Here is a 23,529-nt window from a genome sequence, read left to right as displayed (position 1 = left end):
TAAATCAACCAGTCGACGATGTCACGTAATATTGCCGACTACACACACTCAAATGTCCAACATGAATGTGTTTGGGCCGAAAGTAGACAAGCACTTAGAGCAAAATCACGCAGGAAACTACACATGAATTTTTCTGAACAGAGGTGGAGCAACAAGGCATAATTCTGAACTCATAGTGAACGGTAAATACCACGCTGCTTGTCGCAATTCGTTTATTTCTGTTAGCCAAAACAGAGTGCGAGGTGAACAAGTACATAAATCACACTTCATGTTGATCGGCACTTCTAACACCGCACTTTCATGCAACGAGACCTTTGAAAGGACGCCCAAAAGTAGTAAGAATATTGCCAGAGAATTCAAAGGGCCATTAAACTGCGTCAAATATGACCGGAGTTGTCGCACGACTCGATACAAAGAACATGAAATACAACTTTTCACAGTAGTGCAGGTCAGCACGTGCAGACAAGTGACCGCCGCATGTTTTCTAATTCTCCGTGAAAGTTCTGGAGGAAGGATCATTCACGACACCATCTTTGGCTGGAACATCTTCAGAAACTGAAACTGACTTTTTTTCTAGGGAACCTATTTTAATTAAAGCAGTTTAATTCTTAGCGCCTGAGGAACATTAGATTACTTTGTTAATGTACCTGTACTGTTTTCTGCATTACAAATGTTCATAGTCTTAATCCAAATGACTACCAATATCTAAGTCATGAATAACTTCTGACAAGCAGCGCCGTTTCTTTTACAAAAGGTGCAATGAATTCATACCGCAGAGTCAGTTCTTCACGGCCACGGTACTTCAAGACTCAGTCGACAGATGGCAGGAACACCGCAGCGCGACGAATACGTCAGCTAGAACTAAACACCGTACTCCGCGTACATTTTTCAACAAGAGTTCAGCATGGTTTCGGTGCGACTCGGAGTACTGGTGATATTTTTCTTACAACGATGTCTCCAATGCGTCTTTTCAGCAGGTAAGAGTCATTTTAGAAAGTAAATTTCGAAGCAAGCCGCGGAACTAGAACAGCGAGGTCAGTGATGTTGCTCAGTTTTTCTCACTTTCAGAGCCACCAGAAATCCAGCCCATGGTGTTTCCCAAGAACCTAAAGGAAGGAGCCAAATTTCGGGCGTTTTGCTCTGTCACTGGAAGTCCACCCTTTACATTTAAATGGATGAAGAACAACCAGAAGCTTCCTGAAGACGACACAGTGTCGACAGAGAACGCTCAAGATTACAGCATTCTGGTGATTGGGAAGCTACGCAAAAGCCACGCAGGAAACTACACATGTATCGTTCTGAACAGAGGTGGAGCAACAAGGCATACTTCTGAACTCATAGTGAACGGTAAATACCACGCTGCTCGTCGCAATTCGTTTATTTTGCCACTCAAAGGCATGTAATGGTGGAAGAGCTGGGAACGTAGAGGCCTCATGTAAGCAATAACACTTATATTATTACTAGTAACTCAAACATGTCCAGCTAGCTTCATAAAAAAATAACTTTTACACGTAATCCGAGATAAAACAAGACTAAATGTATATTGCATTGCCTCTAGCGCTCCCTTAACGAAATATGACATCGGAAGTCGTGTAAAGAAAGCTGGAAAAGTAACGCCACATATATTGGGCTCTGTATCACTGCTACAAATGTACACGAGTTCCAAAAAATATTCGTATAACAGTGATTCGCAGCTGAGAGAAGTTGTATAGCCTTGCAAAAAAAACAATGTGCGACCTCAATGTTCCGGACATAAACTGTACGAATTGCACAAAACGTCAAACTAAGTTACGACGTCAACAGCTGGTGATGTACTTTCCAAGCCTATGAGAACCGGTCAGTTTTAATCTTCCCTAAAATAAAGACATTACATTCACTTACAAACAAACGAGGCAGGCTTCAGTTACAAAAGCACAAAACACACGAAGTTTTTGCATACTTAATTGTAACTTCTTCATATTAAGCCAGAACTACATTTTTACCAGGCATAAGGGTCTGTAACATATTTGTTGGGACAAAGTGACACTAATACAAGCAGGGTTAGTTGAATAGCGATTGGACTGATATGCAGTAACCATTTGCCAACTGCAATAATTATGCCAAATAGCGGCTAGTGACACCCCAGATGCCACTCATTACTTTTCAATTTATTCACTCGTTTGTAAAGGCTCCGAGTTAACTCAGAGTTAGGCTCAGTTGTGTCAGTGATGATGAAGCACAACAGTAGAGAGAAGCACAACCGTAGAGAAAAGGTTGCATAAAAACGATGCAACGGCGTTTCAAGTCGAATAACGTTCTGTGCATTGGGTTTTTTTAAACCTGTCGATTTATTTGATGAGAACTTTGTGTCTTCGGATGTCTTTGCACGCATAAAGCTCCACCAGCATGGACGATCGAACCAAGCAGCAGTGTAGTCTTGTTGGGGGACAAGCTGGAAATCGGGTGTCAAAGCCACGGCTACCCAGAGCCTACAGTGACGTGGGCCAAACGTAAGTCCTGCGCGTCAAGGCTATGCGCAGCGGAATATTCGACTGACGGACGTATGACTATTTCAGACGGTGTCTCAAGGGACAGCACAGTCATCCCTGCTACCATGAACGGAACTCTCCGCATTATGAATGCCACAAAGTCTGACGGCGGGACATATGTGTGCACTGCAGCAAACAGCTACGGAGAACGACTTGAGAAGGAAGTCACGGTCAGAGTGATCGGTAACGTACCAAACAGCATGCGACGCAAAAAACGTCGCTCTTACGCGCGCATTGGTTTGTACTACCTGCCGAAGCAAAAGCATTCAACTCGTCCCTCCTATTTTTATTTCCAGATCCTGAGAACATCTCAAACGGCGTTATTCATGACATGACAATGCAGTGTCCCATGAAATATTAAATAAACGTTAACTCACCAGTCTTGCGATCCGCCGGGCGTTCTCGCCGGTGTCGTCAGTCTGACATTTACCGAGGAAAGAGTTTTCCTTTGCATGTCTACACAACTTTCGCTCGCAGAAACTGGACTTAACACATACTCAAACAGAAAAAGCTAGACAGAATATACGTTCCATCGAAAACATGCTTTCGAGCTATAAAGCGGTCACTTACTTCGGTTCCTAAGACAGTCCAAACATTATAACCTATATTCAATTGACTACTTGATTTCTCTTTCTAAAGTGCCCGCCCGGTTCGAGGAGAAGTTCAAGGTGCAGACAGTACGGCGCGGAGAAGCAGCGACCTTGCAGTGCCAAGCCATCGGAGATTCACCGCTGGAGATTACTTGGTCCCAAGACAAGAAGCGGCTCATATTCGCTCCAGTGACAAGGTAAGACTGGGAAAGTACATCGGGAAAATATTCTGACATTGTGTTATTATTAACAAGACTAAACGTTTATGGCGATAACAGCAAGCCACTGTGGCATGTTTACGGTGGCATTTTGAAGCCACCAGCACCTGTAATCTGACATGTGCCAAAGCTGAGTCAACAGCTGGGGTTGATCAACGGCAAAAGGCTTGCCTTGGGACTCAAACCCATTTGTAAATGTGCAGTGCGAACAAGCAGCACATGCGAAGAGCTGGTCACAAAAATTTCGAGAATTCCTTATTCCACTTGTAAACGATCATCATCCCATTACTGCCACGGTCAAAATCACACGGGTCGCATTGATGTTTGGATGATATTTCTCGTCCGCACCACCAGCAGAACCTATCATAAGTCTACTGCAGGACAAACGCCTCTACCATAGACTTTTATTGGCTTTGTCCGGCGTAAGCCGAATCGACCTTCTACCTGCAAATGTATCAATAGAATCGGTGCACGTATTTCTCTGCCATCAAACCCCCACCCCCGAACACACACACACACGCACGCACACACACGCACACACACACACACACGCACGTACACACGCACGCACGCACACAGACACACACACACACACACACACACACACACGCACATGCACACGCGCGCACGCACACACACACACACACACACACACACACACACACACACACACACACACACACACACACACACACACACACACACACACACACACACACACACACACACACACACACACACACACACACACACACACACACACACACACACACACACACACACACACACACACACACACACACACACACACACACACACACACACACACACACACACACACACACACACACACACACACACACACACACACACACACCAGACCCCGACTGTCTCTGAGCTTTTAGCACCTATGTTCCTTTAATAAACTAACGCTTAACCGTTCCATGCATCAAATGACCTGCCAGCTCCACTAATTCCTCGCATTGTAAAATAATATAACCTAGCCGCGTTTAATCACTAATCTTTGTACGCAAGCACAAGCGATTATTCTCAAATGTACGACGAGGTGTGCATAAATAACATACGCACTTGACCCGTGGGAGCATATTTGACGACCGATAACTGCGCTTACCCTTATCTTTGTGATTTGGGAGTTTTCTGGTCTTTCTGGGACCAATAAAAGAATAAAATTTGGGGGCTTTACGAGGCAAAACCAAGATGTGATCATGAGGCACGCCGTAGAGGGGGACACCGGAATAATTTTGAGCAGCTGGAGTTCTTTAACCTGACCTAAAGGTAAATAACACGAGCTGATTTTTTTTCACCTTGCCTCCATCTAAATACGACCACCGCGGCCGGGAATTGAGCCCGCGACCTCGTGTTTAACAGCGCAACGCCATAGCACCTAAGCCACCGCGACGGGTTCGGGGCCCAATAAAGAGTTACATTTCTAACTTAGTTTCTGCAGTGTTCAAAAATTCTTCCTCTCACTATACGTGACAATACTGACGTCTTTCTACTTGCGCCGAAATGTTCCGACTACTGCGTGTAGCAATGCCAAGATTTCCACGGTTTCGGGCGGCCTTCTCACCCACCGGCTTAACACGCAGGTACGAAAAGTTCGAGTCAAACACGGAGAACGGCGTGACTTCAGAGCTGGCGATTCCGACGACAGACAGGAGCGACGCGGCCCTCTACACCTGCGTCGCAAAGAACGAGTACGGCAGCGACGAGAGGAACATCAAGCTGCTCGTCGTCGGTGAGCTACGGTCTTTTTTTCCGGATGAAACAGAAGAGGCAACGCAAGCGCAACCATGTAGTCAAACGCGCTGCTATTCTTGCCTTCGTTTTCACAGAGGTCCCCGCTCAACCGCTGGACCTTCGTATCCTGGAAGTCTGGAGCCGCAAGGTGAACGTCATTTGGTCGGAGCCGTACAGTGGGAACAGCCCCATCAGCAGCTACATCGTACATTACTGGAGGGACAGGGGTATGCCGGTTTCCTTGTCCACATGACAGGCGTGCAGGGTAAAATAACAAAAATGAATGAGAACAAAATGACCCTGCAATTTTTTTTTCTCGAGAGAACTACCTGCATCTCCACAAGAGAAAGAACAAAGAATTGCAAAAGAATACGGCAGAATTGAGCGACCTTGCAGGATCACAGACCAACTATCAGCGAAGCTGCTTCTTTTGAGCAGTTAAAAACTAAATACATTATATTCTAGGGTATTACGTGCCAAAACCACGACATTATTATGAGAGGCGTCGATCGAGTGGGGGACTCCGGAATAAGTTTCACTACTTGAGGTTCCTTAACCTACTTTTGAGTAGTTGCATTAATACCGTATTTACTCGTGTAAGGCCCACGCTTTTGTTTTTTTTTTCGATATTTTACTGGGTGCGCGCCTTAAACTGGGCAGACCCATGGCTACTCACTCCGCTCGGACTGCTATGCAAATAAATGCTACCACTGGTGGCCGACTATGACCACATTTACATTCGCCGACCGATTTTTCGGACACGTACTAATGTCATCTTGTCGCGGCTTGCGAGAATTAACCACCACGCGAGTATGCGCGTGACGCTCAGTGAAACATTTGTTTACTAATTTTCTCACTCCAAAGTGGGAGCGCGGGCCTTACAGGAGGGAGGGCCTTACACGAGTAAACACGATAAATTCAGTTGCCTGTAGTTAACCTATATACTTTAAAACGTTGCCCGCGTTCAATGCTTTCGACGATTTCCTGAAGTATTCTTACAAAGGCCTAAAAATGATCGGCCATAACCAAACTTAATGTTATGGGGACATTATGGCCAAACTCGGCCATAACGTTCACCCCATTTTCACTAAATTTGACCTTGGTGGAATTTACAGCTTTTCCAGGACACCGGACTAATTTCTGCGCCGTTCATAAAACACGCAGCGCTACAGAGCGGTCGCGCGCATGATTTACTGCAAAGGCCTCAATTAACCCACAAACTTCGCCTATACATTTTACTTCGCCTCATATTTTAACCAAATATAAACAAGCTGCCTTGTTTAGCTCACCGAGGACACCAGGGAGACCAGGAAAACGCACTACGAATCTCGTATTACGCATGAAAATAGCCAGAAAACGAATATTCAGTAAACATTCGTACAGATTATAATTAAGCAAGAGGCGTTAAATATTTAACCACACATCATCATTTTCAGCGCATGTGAATTCAGTGTCGCGCACAGTTCTCCTAGGATGGGAAACGTTGAGGGCAACGCCCGTAAAACGCTTTCCAGCACTTAATTGCTTAAGGAATGTTTTTGCAAATCTCGTCATTAACTGACGATCATGAAATCCCCCCCCCCCCCCTAATTCATCCACAAGATGCTCCCTATTCCTTCGAAATGCCAACTTTGCGGTACGTTCAGTCCTTTCGGGACACTGAGCAAACGCGGTTCGTAAAATACGCTTGTAACGTTATGGAATGCTTAAGTATTTTTACAAGGGCTGAAATTAACATATTACTTTCAATTTCTATTGTATATCTAACACAAGATTTCAACAAGATAAACAACGTGTCTGGCTTAGTCCGCCGAGAAGACCAGGAAAACCAATTAAGCGCCTAGTATGACCTAAATTGTGAGAAAGCGAGTATTCAGTAATTATTTTCAAAGCACATTATTATCTTACACACTTCACACTTTCATTACGCGTCACCCATAATGTGACCCTTATTCTCTCCAAATATAATACTGCTTCCACCTTTGGTTCTCACAGGGCTGTCCCAGGGCAGCGGAAAAATCTTCGTAAGCCTCTGGCAGAAAGCAGAGTTGAGCAATTTTTATTTCATCCACACGCAACAAAATTTGTCTACACATTACCCCTAATAGTGTATTCATTTCCTTTAAATATAGACTTGGTGAATGGCCTAGTTCTTCCAGGACACCGTGAAAACACGCATATGTTTTCGAGCGTTTCGAGTCACAATAACAGCTTGCGAAAATCTTGTGTACCTGCTTCACAACCGGTTAGAAAACGCTTTAAGCAGAAGAAGCGCCGCTGTTTATGCTTCCAATAGCAAGGCTATTGATGTGTATTCACGCGTAGACTCCATCGCAGCTTATGCTCAATTTCATACGCGCGATTCCTTGAAAAAGCCAGAACCTGCGCAAAAGCTCTTTAACGTTAAGTAGCTGGTTCGAAAAGGCAGATGACATCTCTTACTCATATTTATTCTTCAGTGCTGAAGAACTTGCACTTCACTTATTCTTACTGTTGGCTGGGGCAAATAGAAGGACCACAGAACTCAATTGCAGCGTTCACCCGTCATTTTCTCATAGAGGTTCACGACGTATTGCCACCGTCGATCAAGCTGCTGTTATGTGTCCAGCAATGGACGCGCCCAGCCGGTTTCGATGGAATCGGGAGTTCGACGGGCGCTCTTGTACTACGACGATTACTGATGCCACAAAATTCAACAGCTACAGCATGTACCAGCATCACTGCATCTATTGGGGATGTGGGAGGATAGGAGGAGAAAGCAGTGAAAAACTTCAGGCCTGTCCTCGCCACAGCTCCGCATGAAACTCTGTCTCCCACATCTCTCTCTACTACTTTCCTGAATACCGATTTGCATGATTACAGTCATGCGCATAAATACAATTCCTCTCCCCCGCCCCGTCGCTGTAGAACACTCGTGCAAGTCTTACGTAAAGTGTAGAATGAACACGAGGATCCATCGCTGTCTCCGGTCGCTTCTCACCAATGATAAATTCGTATGCAGACACGCGGTCTTTGTATTCAAATTCGCGCTCATCGAAATGAACGGATGTTCGTACACCCAATGGTAAATCGTGCAACTCCCGTTCACACAAAAGAACTCTCGAGCGCCTTCCGCTTGCCGCCGCAGACGGGGCGCATCGCCTCATGGAGCAGACCGTGCCGAGCAGCCAGACTTCGGCCATGATCAGCGAGCTTCACCCGGGCGCCTCCTATTCTCTCACCGTGACCGCCGAGAACGAAGTGGGTCAGGGTCCCCCCTCGGACCCGGTACGCTTCCTCACCGCCGAAGAAGGTGAGTCAGCAAGCAGCCCGCCTTGCATGCAATATGCATCACGTAAGCCCCCGCACAAAAGCGAATCTCATTGCGTTCAGGACGTTACACACACATCCCGCATGATCGCTTACGCTTAAGGTGGCGCGGACGAGTTCGCACCTGCTTGCGAGCTGGTGCCGACCTTGCTTGTCCCTGAAGGCTACCAGTACCGCTGCCAACAGCTCTTGTAACCTCGACGATGACTTAAGCGATCGGCGTGCTGCTTTCTGCTATGACCCGTATAAGACCAGAGCGTCAGATGTGTTGCGAGGAAGGTCGCCGTAATGAATGAAGACGCTGCCCGTAGCGTTTAAAATACTGACCAACGTTACTCCCACTCACGATTTACGGAAGGGCTTTCGCATAACTTGTAGCAGTGGCGCTTTCACGGAACGAGACGGTCAAGAGGAAGTTGGTAAAACACAAAACAAGGCGAAGAAATGCTCTAGATGGAAATGGGATGTTCGAAAATATACGCAAGCAAATATTACCACTAGTTTCCTTGTCTTTTTATCTTTGAAAGCTCAACATGACAACTCGGTAACCTGTGTCATATGTTCTTGTTTTTGCCGCATCCAGAGCCCGGCGGATCACCAACCGACGTCTGGGCAGCTGCCAAGGGACCTACTTCTATCGCCGTTTCGTGGAAGGTACTTTTTTTATGTACAGTTCATGCCACTGACTAGCGCACCACTTTCTCTTTGAGACCATGAACATGCGCCAACCTGTTGACCAATCTAGTTAGACTGGCAACGTAAATCACGGGAAAATAACAGAACGCTCTCTGTCGATTAAATATAAATCAATAAAACACGGACCTCAAGAACTACGCCCGTCTTGTGCATACGTGAGCAAGCCTATGTGTTGGTGTGTAAGTGCATGTGCATAAGTATGCGTGCGCGTAGGAGCGCACGCTTTCCACAGATTGCATTTCACCGCGGAAATACATGCCTGTTTTTAACGGGATAGCGTTAAGGGCACCGTGTCGCAGAAAATCCGGCGTCGGTGTGGGCCAGGGCGCGCCGGTGTCGGTGGCGGAGAAAATAATCCCGAACCACCCCGACCGCGCAGGCCCTCCGCGTGGCGCAAAGCGTTAGTGACCAAAATTTGAATTTTTCAAATACCCGTCAGAAAAATCGTAAAGTACGACTTAACCACAACCTACAGATACGATAGCGTCGGATTGTAATTTGAATGTACGAGAAAACATAATTCTATTACGAGGAAACTCAAACACAAAACCCTTTTCCAGCATTTCTACCATACCAACCGCGGCGCATCCTGGTAGGTTACTTGCAAAAAAAAAAAAAAAAAAACATTCAGATAAGGATCGCCTCCTCGGCAGCGTAAAACGGCAGCAGCGCGCAGAGGCGAAGGTGGAGACAAAAGAAAGCTGCAGTTGCCGGGAAGTCTGAGAAGCATTCAGGGATCTTTGAATGTCATCGCGTTCCACTCTTAAAGGCGAAGCTTAAGCGTCCTCCAATTTTTCTTTCTGGCGTCTGTTTTCTCGCCGTAAAAAAAAAAAAAGAAATGTATCGTAAACCACACCAACTTGCCCAGGAAGAAGTCTTTTAAACTACATTAGTCACTTACGCATTGTTCCCACGTTTTGTCAACTCTGGCAAGACGCTCACACAACCATGGTGCAAGGTTTCAGTGTTTTCCGCATTGCTCGACATTTGTAGCCCCCTCCTCGAGACACGTGGAACGGTGTGCTCAAGGGCTACTACGTGGGATACCGGGCGGCCGAGTCCAGCCAGCCGTACTCGTTCAAGACGGTCGAGACGGTGGTCAACGGATCCCAGGAAGTCACGCTCGTGGGTCTCACAAAGTCCTCGCGGTACAGCGTGATCGTCAAGGCCTTCAACGCCATCGGAAGCGGACCGCCATCCGAAGCCCTGCTCGTCCGCACATTGGATGGTGGTTAGTACACAGCGCAAAACGTTTGTCGACACAATTTCATTTTAACCGCTTGTAACGTAGGATAATCTTAAAGAACGCTTTCACTATACAGGCATGTCTCAGTCAGTTTTTTTTTTTTTTTTCGGTCACTCCGTCGGTTGCAAACAACTTGTACCTTATTCACCATGCTTCTCAAACCCAAGTTGTGCCGTGCGCACGTTAGGTCTCGTTCATAAAGTGGTTTGTATGCCATTCTATAGCTTCCATCAAACGAGAGGATTTCCAATCGAGTTTTTATTCTAAAATGGATCGTCGGCAAATAAGGCCAGCGTTTAACTTCATTTATATCGGTGAGAGGTGAAAAAAAAAAAAAAGACAAGCGTGCTTAAAATGAGCCAATTAAGCCTCGCGAATCCCTTGAGTTACCGCTCTTGTTGATTTAAATGTAGAAAAAAAATAGATATGCAGATTAGGACTGTACCTAAGGATTAGCCAAGCAGCTCCGCGGTAATACGAGTGGTGTCTTCGACGACTCTATCGACGTCGTGAATGCTGCTTCGTCTCCTCTCAGGTGTGTCGCTTTAATTTTTTGTAAGTTTCAGTGAGCTATGAGATTGGCCCTATACTGTGTGAACGAAGCATCTATCTATTCGGATAGCCTTGCCTCAATGTTCAGCGGTTCACAATAAGCGAACTCACTAAGACGAGCAAATGGTTTCTATTTTTTCCGAAGTTCTTTTCACAGTATGTTCTTGCGAAACACTGTCATGCTGCAGTACGACCATATAGAAGACCTCATCGTCTCGCTCAGGATGCTCCACCGAAGCATGCTTAAACGCTGAAAACGGCTTCCGCTGCGTTCGGTTCATCTTTGGCTCGGCATGTGTATAACGAAACCATAGCGCTTTACAACTTTACAACAGGGATCGTCGTTCATGAAGCTGGTATTTACGCCGCACTTATGTTTACGTGCCACCATTCATTCTTGCAGATGTGCCATTCCCCCCTGCGCTGACCCTGATCTCAAGCACCGACTCTGCCTTCAAGGTTAAGTGGACCCACTCGAAGGCCACCGCTGCGCCCGTAACAGGTACTGTCGTCGGAAACATATCTACGAGAAACGTAGCACGGAAGAGTGGATCGAGTTACTCAGCGATCTATCGATTGATTGATTGATTGATTGATTGATTGATTGATTGAGTGAGTGAGTGAGTGAGTGAGTGAGTGAGTGAGTGAGTGAGTGAGTGAGTGAGTGAGTGAGTGAGTGAGTGTGATCGATCAAACATGTTTTATCGTCCTTTATTGCGAGGGACGCCGTGATGGAGAACTTGCAATCACGGCGTCCATCATTATTCTTGCTACATGGAACGTCTTAAAGTGAAATTCCAGTGCGTGAGCGTTTTCGCATTCGCACCTAAAAGTATCCTGCAGCCAAGGCCGGGACCTCGTGTTGAGCAGCAGAAGTTAACCGCTACGCCGCGCGACCAGTAACACTGATCAATCGCCAAATATGATGAGGGCTATTGGCACAAACTTCATAAACTATAGTAATATTGCATTTGTGGCTCATTAAATTTTAAATTGCTAATGCTACAAATAAGCACGGCATAACCTATTCAGGCAAGCCACGACATCTGCATGAAAGTTCTGCCGCGAAACATCTCAGTAAAGGCGCCAGCCTTCTGCCATGAAACTTTCACTGGCACTTACGGAAATAAATAAAAAATATGTTCCGGTTTGACACAAAAACCAATAACCATCAAAATTTCTAACAGCTGCGAGGGCGGCAAAGGTGGATAGACAGAAACAGTCGAGCCTGCGGCACGTTACTTAACATTATTGGCCCACTATGGGCAACTAGTGGTCATAATTCACAGATACGCCTTCAGTCACAAAGTCCTCAAAACATGTATTGTTCCATGGATATGACATAATTAACATAAGGAGTGCTGAGTAACAGTTGTTCTTAACAGCCGGCTTTTTGGTCACAAGGGGATATAAGACGGTGGTTTACCAACATAACTTTGAGTTTCAAAGGGCACAAGAAACGAATATTAAGTTAAGCTGTTTAACTAAATTATGCTTCTGCAATGCAAAGCTGCCACTCTTACCATGAGTTAGGCTGCTTAACTGAATTATGCTTCTGCAATGCAAAACTGCCACTCTTATCATGAGTTAGGCTGCTTAACTGAATTATGCTTCTGCAATGCAAAGCTGCCACTCTTATCATGAGTAGAGGCTTGGTAAGCCTTATCACCTGTACTCTTATCATGAGTACAGGCGCAAGGACGAACAAGTGGCAAGTCCACCTTTAAGTTCCCGATCGTTCTCACCCAGACGTCACGGATTTTGGCAGCGTCTACTCGGGTCTACTTAATTGTTTATCGGTAAAAAAAGGTTGTACATCTTAGATGAAAGCAAAGGCTTAACCTTGGAAGGTTCGATAACATTTTATGAGCCAAAACACCGAAAATACGCGAAAATATCTTGAAATTCGTGACGCCATACTGACGTATCGGTGTTGAAGTTTCGGTGCGAAATTCAAGAAAGGTAATTTTGGTCTTCATTTCCTCCAAAAGCAGTTAAACCTATTTAGTCAAATGCAATGAAACACACTCTTGACAGAATACCCTGCCAGTCTACACTGATGTAGTGTGACTCCTTATAGAGTCTCCTTCAAATGATCTGCAAGCGAGAATGCGCTGTGTTGCTTAAGAAAATAAAACCAAAACAAACCATTAACGTAAGACAGCGCCAAATTCATAAGTACAGAGCGCTCGGCACTAACTTTAAAAGTACAATTTTAAGCAGCGCATTCTTCATCCCTCCCCAGGCTACACGCTGCACTACAAGAAGAACGCGGGCCCCTGGCACCACATCCCGGTCGTGGCTTCGGACGACACGAGCTACACGCTCACAGATCTGGACGGTGGTGCGACATACAAGGTGTACCTTACCGCGTCCAACCAGTTTGGACGCGGGTCTGGTAGCGAAGCCATAATCATCAACACCACTAACGAAGGTAAGCACTTTCCTAACCTAACCTAAATGTAAAACGCGGCGCATCATTGACGTGGCTCTCGATCATCCATCTCCATTCGAGGAAACAGCAATGCAATTCCTAAGAAACATGCGCCTTTGCTGTATTGGTCACAGCTCTAAATATACTGGCATGGTACCCGCAACCGCCAGGCATTGCGACCAAGGAAGCTTTACATTTCTTGCGTATAAACAGTCTTGCAATGAGCATTTGCAACCAATAACGTTAAAATATTGTGTTGTGGGAAAAAATACGAGCGCGAACGTTACACTTATACGGACAGATTACAAAACAGCTTACAAGACAGGTAAAGACAAAATCTTCAGCCAAATTTAAAAAACGAGAATCCGACATTTGAGGACGATTCGACCACTCTCGATGGCCGCAGAGACGGCGTCTTGGCTAGAAATTTTGTCTCTTCCTGATTGTTTCACCGGGCCAGACAGATTTTTGTTGAAGATGTTTACTTTTAAGGTTTACAAGACACAAAAAAACCACCAGCTACAAAACGTGTGGACCTGTGGTTTTGTTTTGTTTATTTTTCAATAGGTGTAGTATCGGCTACGAAAGTTTTCAGGGCACTGGTTTAAAGTAAAAAAAAAAAAAGCACAAGACAAACTTCATGACACATGCAGCCCGTAGATATGCGGGATGTTTAGCCAAGTAATCGGCGACTCAACTTCCAGCGCAGATTGTAATGTTGAATCGAAGGCTGCCGTGCCCAGGCTACAGGTAAATTTAACCCTTCTTTCTCGTCGACTTTGCGCCCCACAAACTTTTGAAACCAATATTTTGAGCTTAAGCGGCACTCTGCGACAGTTCCTTTGCACTGAACATCGGACGACATAGGCGAGATGGCTTGCCACAACGTGTACTATTGCGACGCAGGTCATGACCGGGCTTGGGTCTTCTACAAGGATCCCTCCCTGCTGGTTCCCGCCGCGTCCTTTCTCATCGCTGTCCTTGTCGTCATCACCGTCGTCACCGTCTGCATCAAAAAGACCAAAGCACACAAGAACTTTGAAAAATGTGAGCATTTCGTCAGCACCGCCACCATCCTTACTAACACTGATGTGAGGTAGCATGAATAGTGGTGAGAAGAAGGCGAAACAAAGCAAACAGCGGAAGGATCCAAAAGACTAAATAGTTTGTGTTAGAAATAAACAAATTTGGCACGAAGCAAATAAGGCAAATCTGCAGCGTAAGCGAAGAAAAGCCAGAGCTAGCAAACTGTGTATCAGACTTTCAACTCAAAAAAGGTGTGATATGGCGTGCCGAAGTAGACGAACGCACAGAAAAATAAAAATAGTTAATCGTAGCGGACGCTAAGAAGGTGCACAATACGAAAATTATTTTCACTACGTCACTGCCATGATAGCAGCTATAAATAAAAACACAGAAGCTACGATGCTAAATTTCCAGTGCTAAAGACCTGAGATTGAGGAAACAGGGACAATGCGTTTGCGCTTGTTTCTGGGCGGGCCACACTAAATTAAACTATCGCTTATCAATTCTAGAAAATTACATAAAATGCCTTACAGTGAACCAGTGATCAATGCCGGCTTGTGTGGTGCGTGTTCCTGGTACGCGCCCTTTATTTCGGTCGCAACTCAGGTCTAACTAGAAACTTTAACGAAAGCAAGAATGACGAATACTCCTCAGGCTACATGTGTAATTAACCACTGCATTTAGTCACTAGGAACTCAGTTTATTACATACATTTTGTTATCTTCTGTTGTAACGAAGCTCCAGTAACCTTCTCCCGGTGAATATCGTATCAAGCTGAGGACTTCTCCTAACGGGCCACTCCCGCAATTCCTCCGCCTGTCCCCATCCCTGCTCCTCCTTTCGTGGTTCTGCCGCAGCCCTGGAAGCAGAGAAGCGCCAGAGCTACGGCGAGGTGACGCAGCAGCAGCAGCGCTACATCGACGTCACAGAGAAGCGCAACCGCTCCGACTACGCCACCATCCAGAGCCGGAGGAGCCTCTCCGGGAGCTACAAGATTGAAGAACTACGCTCGGCGGCACCTAACAGGGGATACAACACTACAGACGTGAGTTGTCTCATTCCGTTACCAGCATGTGCGTGCCTACGACCTGCGTGAGCATACGAGACTTCAAAGGGGGGACTTCTGCGCTCGGGTGCACGAGACAGCCTGCTCTATTCTAGGTGCGTGATTGCACGCGTGGGAGGGAGGGTGGTGGTAGGCGAGACAGCATTGGGGAACAATCGGCAAGGATGAAGTCCCGCACAAACAATGGAATAACAACCGCCATGTTACGAACAGACGGAAGGAAGCAAAGATGGAAGCTCTGGACGGCTGCATTTGAAAAATGGCATATAAATGTTATAGAGTGTAGGAAAACATTTACATATTGCTGGTTCCGGCTGAGTGAACGACGCTGCGAAAGCTGTCGGTTTTTTTCATCACGAAATATGGTGCTTCGAAAAATAGGAATAATGATAACGTGAGACTGTCTTACTTATTTTTATTTATTCGAGTAAAAACAATTGTAAACATCGTTTTGTCAAGTTGAATCAATAAAATTTATCTCAATGACAAACTAATAAAAACATAATAGGGTCTAGGCGCGAGCTAGTTGGTACGATACCTACATGGTGAAACAGCGCTAGAGCCGCACAGACCAGAGAAGAACACAAGGACGAAGCCAGCGCTCGTCCTTGTGTTCTTATCTCGTCAGTGTCTCTCTAGCGCTGTTGCACCATGAAGGTATCGTACCAACAAAAAAATTGTGGCCTACATGGTAGCTGAAATCGGTAGACACCAGCCACCTAAAGAAATCACTGGAAATGCCAAAACACTACGGCCAAATTTGAGAACGAAGCTTCGCGACTAAATGCTTCTCACAGCGGAAAATAAAATACATGTTAGTTGTCCTTAGCTGTCATTTCGAATATTTCATACAAAAATGTGCTTGTAAAATTTTTTAAACCTCTTTCTTGCAGGCCAAGGACAGGCGGCGCTCGTCCCTTCGCAAAAGCAGCGCTTCCTCCCACGTCTACGACAGCGCGGCGTGATTCAACCAGAGACAACGCCCGAGAAACTGCTGTTGACATCTTCTAAAACTGTTGAATTTGCTCTTATCCGTTGTTCTAGTCACGCGCCAGCCGTACAAGCACGTTACGACCCCTATTCTGTACTTACAATTTTCTCTCACCACTGCCCCTTAAAATATCCCTTGAATAACTTTCTCCCCAAGACAAGCCAGATGTGTGTCCCGCGTGTGTACAGAGGAAGCTTGACATCCCCGTCTCTATGAGAGATGTCGTGGCATCTCAGCGACCTACAAGCACATCATGCAGAAGTCGAGCTGTTACGACTCATATGAGCGGTACAGTAGAGCAGTAAGGACAGCAGTTTTAAAGCACATGGGGATGAAATCACTGATTTCTCTAGAAAACAACTAAGTATGAGCAAAGATTGACGCAAAAGTGCTGCGTCACCAAGTCCATACGAATACTCTCTGTGTGGAGGAAGCGAAACTGACGTCACAAGCCGCCAAGCAATAGAGAGCCTGTGCAAGGTGTCCCTATCGCAAGAATGCTTCCGAACTCTCGTTTCAGGCACCAAGAAGGTGTCCAATGAGTATTATTTACCGTTCTAGTCATATTTAGTATAATCAGTGTTACCAAATGTTCTAGTCAAATGTTTGTATAATAATGAGGCTTTACAATTCCTTACATGAGTAATATTCCCTGTTTCGTGTAGTGCATGTCCGGTTACTTACATTCATCTGCGTTCTGATGGAACGTGTGGACGACATTCGGTGCTTATTGCAAATGTTTTCTCGCGTATAAGTTACCCCTGCTGTTGTCACAGTGGCATATATTAGGGCTTCAACTATGCTCATTGAGAAAGAACTTTGGTCGAAAGAGGCTTTCCGACAGATTGTAACATTAGGTTTTGTTTGCTGACTGCCGTCGCTCAAGAACGGATAGCAAGTTTGAAGCCACGTAAACACACAGTCAGGGCCCCTAAGATAGCACGGTGCAAGGATAAAGACTACGTGAATATGTTGCCCAACAGTCACCGTTTGTTAAATCTGATTCAAGTGATTTCTTTCGTGAGTGTGTACGCTGCGAAGTGCGTATCTGTGTGATATTATAGTCGCAAGAACTGCAGGGTCGGCGCGTAGAAATGTGGAATAGTTTAGGCGCAATGAAAGCGTTTCGACATTCTTAAAGAGCACATTTTCGCAATCCCGTTAAACCACACGTATGGTCTCTCATGTCCTCCAACTCCGCCGTTCTCTTGCCAACTCAATTCCCTCTTGCTCAACAAGATGTGTTCCTCGATGTACATTTATTTATGCAATTCACAAAGAGTGCTAAAGGCTCTGTTGGAGCCGCTCTGGTAGTACAGGGCAGGAATGAATCAAATGCTCAACTATACAGTCACATGTGTTTTTGATACTTATGTCAGGCATTACTGTTTAGTTCGAACCAACATCGCCAAATTATATCATCTTGCAGGGTACCACAGCGTTTTGAGGATGAAGATACCAGAGAAGTAACGTGTGCCAATTATACATCGCGTTTTAGCCTATTATCAACATAAAAATGTCGCTCAGCTTATTTTTCGCTATCAGGCTTAGCTCTCTCAGCGAAATATACGACTGAAAGCTTGATATTGTTGAGATTCATGCCCGAAATCAAAGGACCGTTTTAAGGGCAGAAAACGTCACCCATACATAAAATCACCGAACAAACATTTTTTTAGAGATGCGGCTTTGTGGAAGCAATGTGGACGCCAGCCATGTGGGGGATATTTGGAAGACACTGAGATGTCTCATTTCCACATGCAGTGGGAAGAGTTCTATTTTTCGCGAATTAACTGAAGCTGTGTTTCTGCATGCTGGTTTCTAACATGTTACTTTAGATTTTCACCACGTAACTTCCGTCGCGACAAGTCCCACAACTTTGCAACCTTGACTGCACATTGGAATTCGGCGGTCTATTTTATTTTCATGTTCGGAAGCATGACAGGCATGAAGCATAACTCAGTGCGTTAACTTTTGCTTGCAGAAAAAGACATATCTATAAGTATGCTGATTTGCAATGTAGCATAGTTACAGGTAGCGCGAACTGGACACAGACACAGAAAAGAACAATCACTAGCCCTAAATCTTACTGTGGCTGAGTTTGACGCAAGAAACATTTAAATGTAAAGGAAAACACACACACACACACACACACACACACACACACACACACACACACACACACACACACACACACACACACACACACACACACACACACACACACACACACACACACACACACACACACACACACACACACACACACACACACACACACACACACACACACACACACACAAAAAAAAGAGAAACGTTTCTAACAGTGTGTCACCTCAGTGTCATCCTTGCACTGCCGATACTCTGGAAATCTCAATTACTTTTTTAGCAATCGAGTAAGCGATCTATGACACGTGATTGGCCTGTTCTTGTGTCAAGTTCCCGCTACTTGTAACCATATAATCGTACCAACGAACCCAAGTGCATTGTTTGTGTACCACTGTTCCGTTTTCAAGCTTCGTTACTTGATTGCTACTCGCGTCTGCAGAATGAATCCGCACAGAGTCATTGGTACAGATTACAGCAAGTTACAAAGCTGCTACTTCTCACTAACACTGGTTGTCGCAAACGTGTACATTAATATGGCAATTGTTTTCAGTAAGTGTGCGGTAGAATGTCTGACACTATCAATTAAACTACATAACGCTCTTGTTTGTTTAACCTCCTCCCCACCTCCGAGAACGCTGAAACGAGATTCAAGACACGAGCAACGTATGTACAGTTGTGTGTAATAAAATTACCAATTGAACCCGGTATGTCTGCATTTACATCACTGGGTTGATACACTTTAAACAACAATCGGAGAACAATAGCAAAACGCCATAATTTACTTTGAATTAATTACGCCACGGATGCTAAAAATCATACCCGGAGGCTAACTAAACATGGGCACAGCGTATTTTTAAGCGTTAGAACTAGCCATTGCAAACCATTGCCGAACATGCTATGGAATACAGAGCTATCTACTTAGCGTACCCTTTGCATCCGGTAATACGGTATGCGGGGACCAAAAATTATCACTGTAAGTGGTAAAGAAATTTCTACGTGTATCGCCTGTTAGCGGCGCAGCCCAACGCTCACCCTGTAGAGGGTGCTTGACTGTAGGAAGGGTACCCATGAGGTGAAGCCCACCATGCAAAACTCGGGCGTGTGTGGGATGATTTTAGCGAAATGAAGTTAGAACTGAAAGAATTTAAAGGGATATTTTAAAGCTTTCTTGTTTTTTTTTAGATTTCCGCTAGAACATAAAGCGTTCCGCAATACGACCAGCGAGACTTGTGTGTACGAAGAGAGAAAAACGTGAGATAAAACGCTCACGCCAACCACTAATTGTCCTCTACACTGGCCTCCCCTGGTAAAGCAACTAATTCCATCAGCATACAGCAAGAGAGAAACTGCAAAACTTGTGAATCGATCGCATTGAGCTATTAATCCCACAACCATCACAACGGAAGATATGCGACCCGTTCGACCGAGCCTGTGTGAATGTAAATAAAAGAAGTAAACAAGAGACGGTAAACACGAGATGTAAACAAACCAAAAGAAACATTAAGATTCGAGTGAGGGTTGCTGTCATAACCATAAAGTTACTGTGTTGCTCCACTAGCTTAATTAAATTGTCTGATTAATACAAAATCAACAGCACGCCATACGGCAAAACAAAAAGGCCGTTCGTCAACATGAACGCAAGTAAACTTAGTTTGCTTTAAACAAAGAAAATAAAGAAGGAATCATTGGAAAAGAATGTTTTTATAAATTCGCTTTGCTAATATCCACGCCACCCGGCGGCGATAACGAAAAAGAAAAGCAGATAAAAAAGCAAAGCAAGCTTTAAAAAGCAAAGCAAGCCTATAATCTCTTGCTCAGAACAGTTCGCACACTACACTACAGCGACAGAAGTAGCACAGACAACTTGTAAACGGAAGAGTCCCACACTGGCGCAAAACGATGTCGCCGACTCCGGCGTGCGACGCGGAAAGGCATCCGAAAGTTTCGACACGCGCCAAGCAAGGCCAGTGGGCCACGGTCCCGCAGCGCGCCAGCGTCGATGTTCTGAAAGGACTACAACCCCGGTTCCCTCGTTTCCCCTTTCAAACGACCCAGTGTCGCTTTATTTGTTTAAGTCCCGAGTCTCACCGGTGGTTTCCATGGTTACCACCGATGAGCCACCGGCGGCGGAGTGCCACGTCATAGCCACGTCATATTTCGGAAGCGGAAGCTCGGGGAGCCACACCCTGTTATCGATTTTACAGCTAGCCGCGATAGCAGCGCCCGTTTCATGTTTCTCTCGCGTTCTTTGTTCATTCTTTTTATTTATTAAATTGATTTTTGTTACGCTCGTGCATACATGCAACAGAATAAAAATTGAGATTATTACTACTGATTTCAAAAGCGAGCAGCAACGCACGGCTGGATAAGTGCAGAAATGTTCGCGTTCTTTTTCGCCGTCACAACGGTACATTATGAGAGGCGACAAAGGCGCCTAACAGCGGATATTCGTAAGCACAAGAAATGTGAATAAGGTATCGCCGATACACTGATCAGCATACGATGACGAAAAAGACTAACAGCTCAATAAAATAAGCCTAAAACACCGTGTCATGTTACCGAAAGCCGCAATTTCAAACAGCAAACCAGGGCACAGGGGGAGCCAGAATTTCTTTATAAAAGATGTCATGTAAACAGAATAATATTACTAGAAAGTAATATAATAAAATTATAATTCCGACATACATTTATTCATAGTTTTCGGAGAGATTAGATTTTACAATATCACGATTATATTGGCCAAGTCGATTTGTAACGCCTGGTGGCGATATTCGGCGACACGAGAAGTCAAGCGTGCGCCATCTGTCGGCTGAACAAGTAGACGCAAGGCCGTGCGGTGGCGGGTCGATCGGCGGCGAAACAGAAACTGAAACTGAGCCAACTCGCGTCATGGTTGCGGCTTTTGATCGGGGCCGCAAGGGCATTCGGCAATCAAATCGTTCTGATAGAGGCTTTGACATCGCACGGTAGGTTGCTAAGAATGACAAATTTATTCGTACGGCACGCGACATTTTCACATATGCGTAGCGTGGCGAAGCGGAACCGATTAACGGCATATTATACGTATATCGCACTCCAAAGAAAGAAGTGTACACTAGGAAATACAAAGGGAAATTTTCCTATCACCTGATTTTCCTTCATTCATTTCACTTGACCTACACATTGATGTGTCCATCCGCCTTCCTTTTGCTTTCTACAAATAAAACTAGTTGACGTGCAATTCGATCTCAACTTCACAAAAGAATGTAATGCTTCACAGCAAATCAATTTCACCGCGCTTCTTTGATAATGTCAATAACCAGGAATGGTTTTATGAGTAATTTCTCGCGAAAGAACATTGTCTATCAGCCAAAAGAAAAAAAAATGCTCAAGCAATTTCGCCTTTCTATTGCACATGCAGTGTATCTAACGCGTCAAGGAAAACAAACATTGTTATGAAAAGGTACAATCACTACACTCTTGATCCTTCCGCGATTTGTTCTATCGCCGTTGCCGTGTTACCACAAAAGCTATTCATGGTGTAAAACTATCCAGCTAGGAGCCTTTGCCTTTATTGCTTCAAAAAGGGCAGTTTTAGGAGACATTTGAGTGGCATCAGCGAAGGGGTTGGTTGGCATATGATAAACGAAATACATAGCTTTGTTGCTTGCCTAGAAGCAAAGGAAGATAGAATAGACAAGGGAAAAATTAATCAGTAAATAAAAATAAAAGTACGGTGGTCCGTCGGCTAGAACACGTTCACCACGTGCAGTACCAATCACTCTGTGTACTAATGAAACAAATTCCCCCCCCCCCCCATTCGCCCCAAGATTAAAACTAATACTTGAAAGCCTTATACAGTCACGAAGCTTTATGACTAATAATTCTTTATTTTTCATAAATAAATAGCAACTGCTAGATACAGAAAGACATGTTCTGCAAAGACATGTGACAATATATCTTAGCACGCCACGTCTTGGTCAAGGTCACCGCTTCAGGCCTTGTGCTCCTAACGAAATGATGTGATGATCAAGTGAGAAGAAAACGTGGAAGTAGTCACAAAAAAAAGGACAAGTTCGAGCCTCGTTGTGTTGTAGTTCACAACATGTCGTCAGGGTGGCGCTAGGTTCCCTGCCGTCAGCATCGAAAACTTACAGCTCCAGGACGCAGTAGCGACGCCATTGGTACAGGCTGCTTGTGCAGCGTTAGGAGGGCTTATACATGGTCGGTGCATTTGGAGCCAGAATTCTGCCAAAGATGGAATACGTTGTTGCAACCGTAGGACTCCTTCGTAGTCATGATCGTTCCTCAAGGATACCATTGCTCACGGCCAGGTAAGCATAAGAGGTTCTGACTCCACATCAGTGACGGCACGCTCGAAAATATAGTACCGGTAGAGGCAACGACTTCGAATACACGCATTCCTCACCAACAAATTAAAGTTGCATGGAACCGACAAAAATGCCCACAGCGATGGACATATCGATGTGCAGCACAATAAATATAAGAAACGACTTCGCTGTCGATAAACAAGCTGCACTTCGCTGACTCCAGTTATGTAAAAGAACATTTTTCTCACTCTTGTTTTTATCACATAGTACATTTTTCTGTTTTAATGCGTGTACATATACGGAGTGAGAAGCTAAACAGATTGCATGCATTCTGCGTCGCGCAGTTCCACCGAAGATATCGCCGTTCTCGTTTCCAAACAACGCGACCATCGGGCAGAGGGGGACGGCGATCTGCACCGCCACGGAAGGGGATCAGCCGCTCAGCTTCCGGTGGCTGAAGAACGGACGGCGCCTTGACGGCGGGTACGCCACCGTTACGGACAACGCTGATTTCTCTGTGCTCAAGATACAATCGCTGGACGTGGACAGCTCCGGGAACTACACGTGCGTCGTGACTAACCTCGTTGGCTCCACGTCCCACTCTGCCACGCTCACCGTTCACGGTACGGAGCATGCTTGTTTACAGACCCCTCGTGGAGGGGCCGCGCTTCGCGTGCATTGCGCGGAAAGAAAATT

The 23,529-nt window shown here is 45.3% G+C and overlaps 1 protein-coding gene across 1 annotated transcript; it reads left to right on the top strand.

Moving 5' to 3' along the window:
* Positions 1-517: 517 nt before the first annotated feature.
* Positions 518-18,608, top strand: LOC119461988 (Down syndrome cell adhesion molecule homolog). The gene is made up of 14 exons (XM_049672379.1): positions 518-977; positions 1,069-1,347; positions 2,556-2,711; positions 3,168-3,315; positions 4,947-5,095; positions 5,193-5,324; positions 8,225-8,389; positions 8,990-9,060; positions 10,096-10,333; positions 11,304-11,402; positions 13,146-13,334; positions 14,241-14,381; positions 15,218-15,405; positions 16,320-18,608. The coding sequence occupies exons 1-14, from the start codon at positions 905-907 to the stop codon at positions 16,389-16,391; spliced, it is 2,100 nt and encodes a 699-aa protein (XP_049528336.1). The 5' UTR covers positions 518-904; the 3' UTR covers positions 16,392-18,608.
* Positions 18,609-23,529: the final 4,921 nt, after the last annotated feature.

The sequence above is a fragment of the Dermacentor silvarum genome, chromosome 8 (assembly GCF_013339745.2).
Source record: "Dermacentor silvarum isolate Dsil-2018 chromosome 8, BIME_Dsil_1.4, whole genome shotgun sequence".
Lineage (NCBI taxonomy): Eukaryota > Metazoa > Arthropoda > Arachnida > Ixodida > Ixodidae > Dermacentor > Dermacentor silvarum.
Note: the sequence above shows the minus strand (reverse complement) of the source record. Positions and strands in the feature narration are given on the sequence as shown.

Coding starts and splice junctions, on each gene's coding strand:
- LOC119461988 (XM_049672379.1), top strand. CDS start 905: ATGGTTTCGGTGCGACTCGGAGTACTGGTGATATTTTTCTTACAACGA. Junction 5,325..8,224: donor ACATTACTGGAGGGACAGGG/GTATGCCGGTTT, acceptor TTGCCGCCGCAG/ACGGGGCGCATCGCCTCATG. Junction 10,334..11,303: donor CGTCCGCACATTGGATGGTG/GTTAGTACACAG, acceptor TCATTCTTGCAG/ATGTGCCATTCCCCCCTGCG.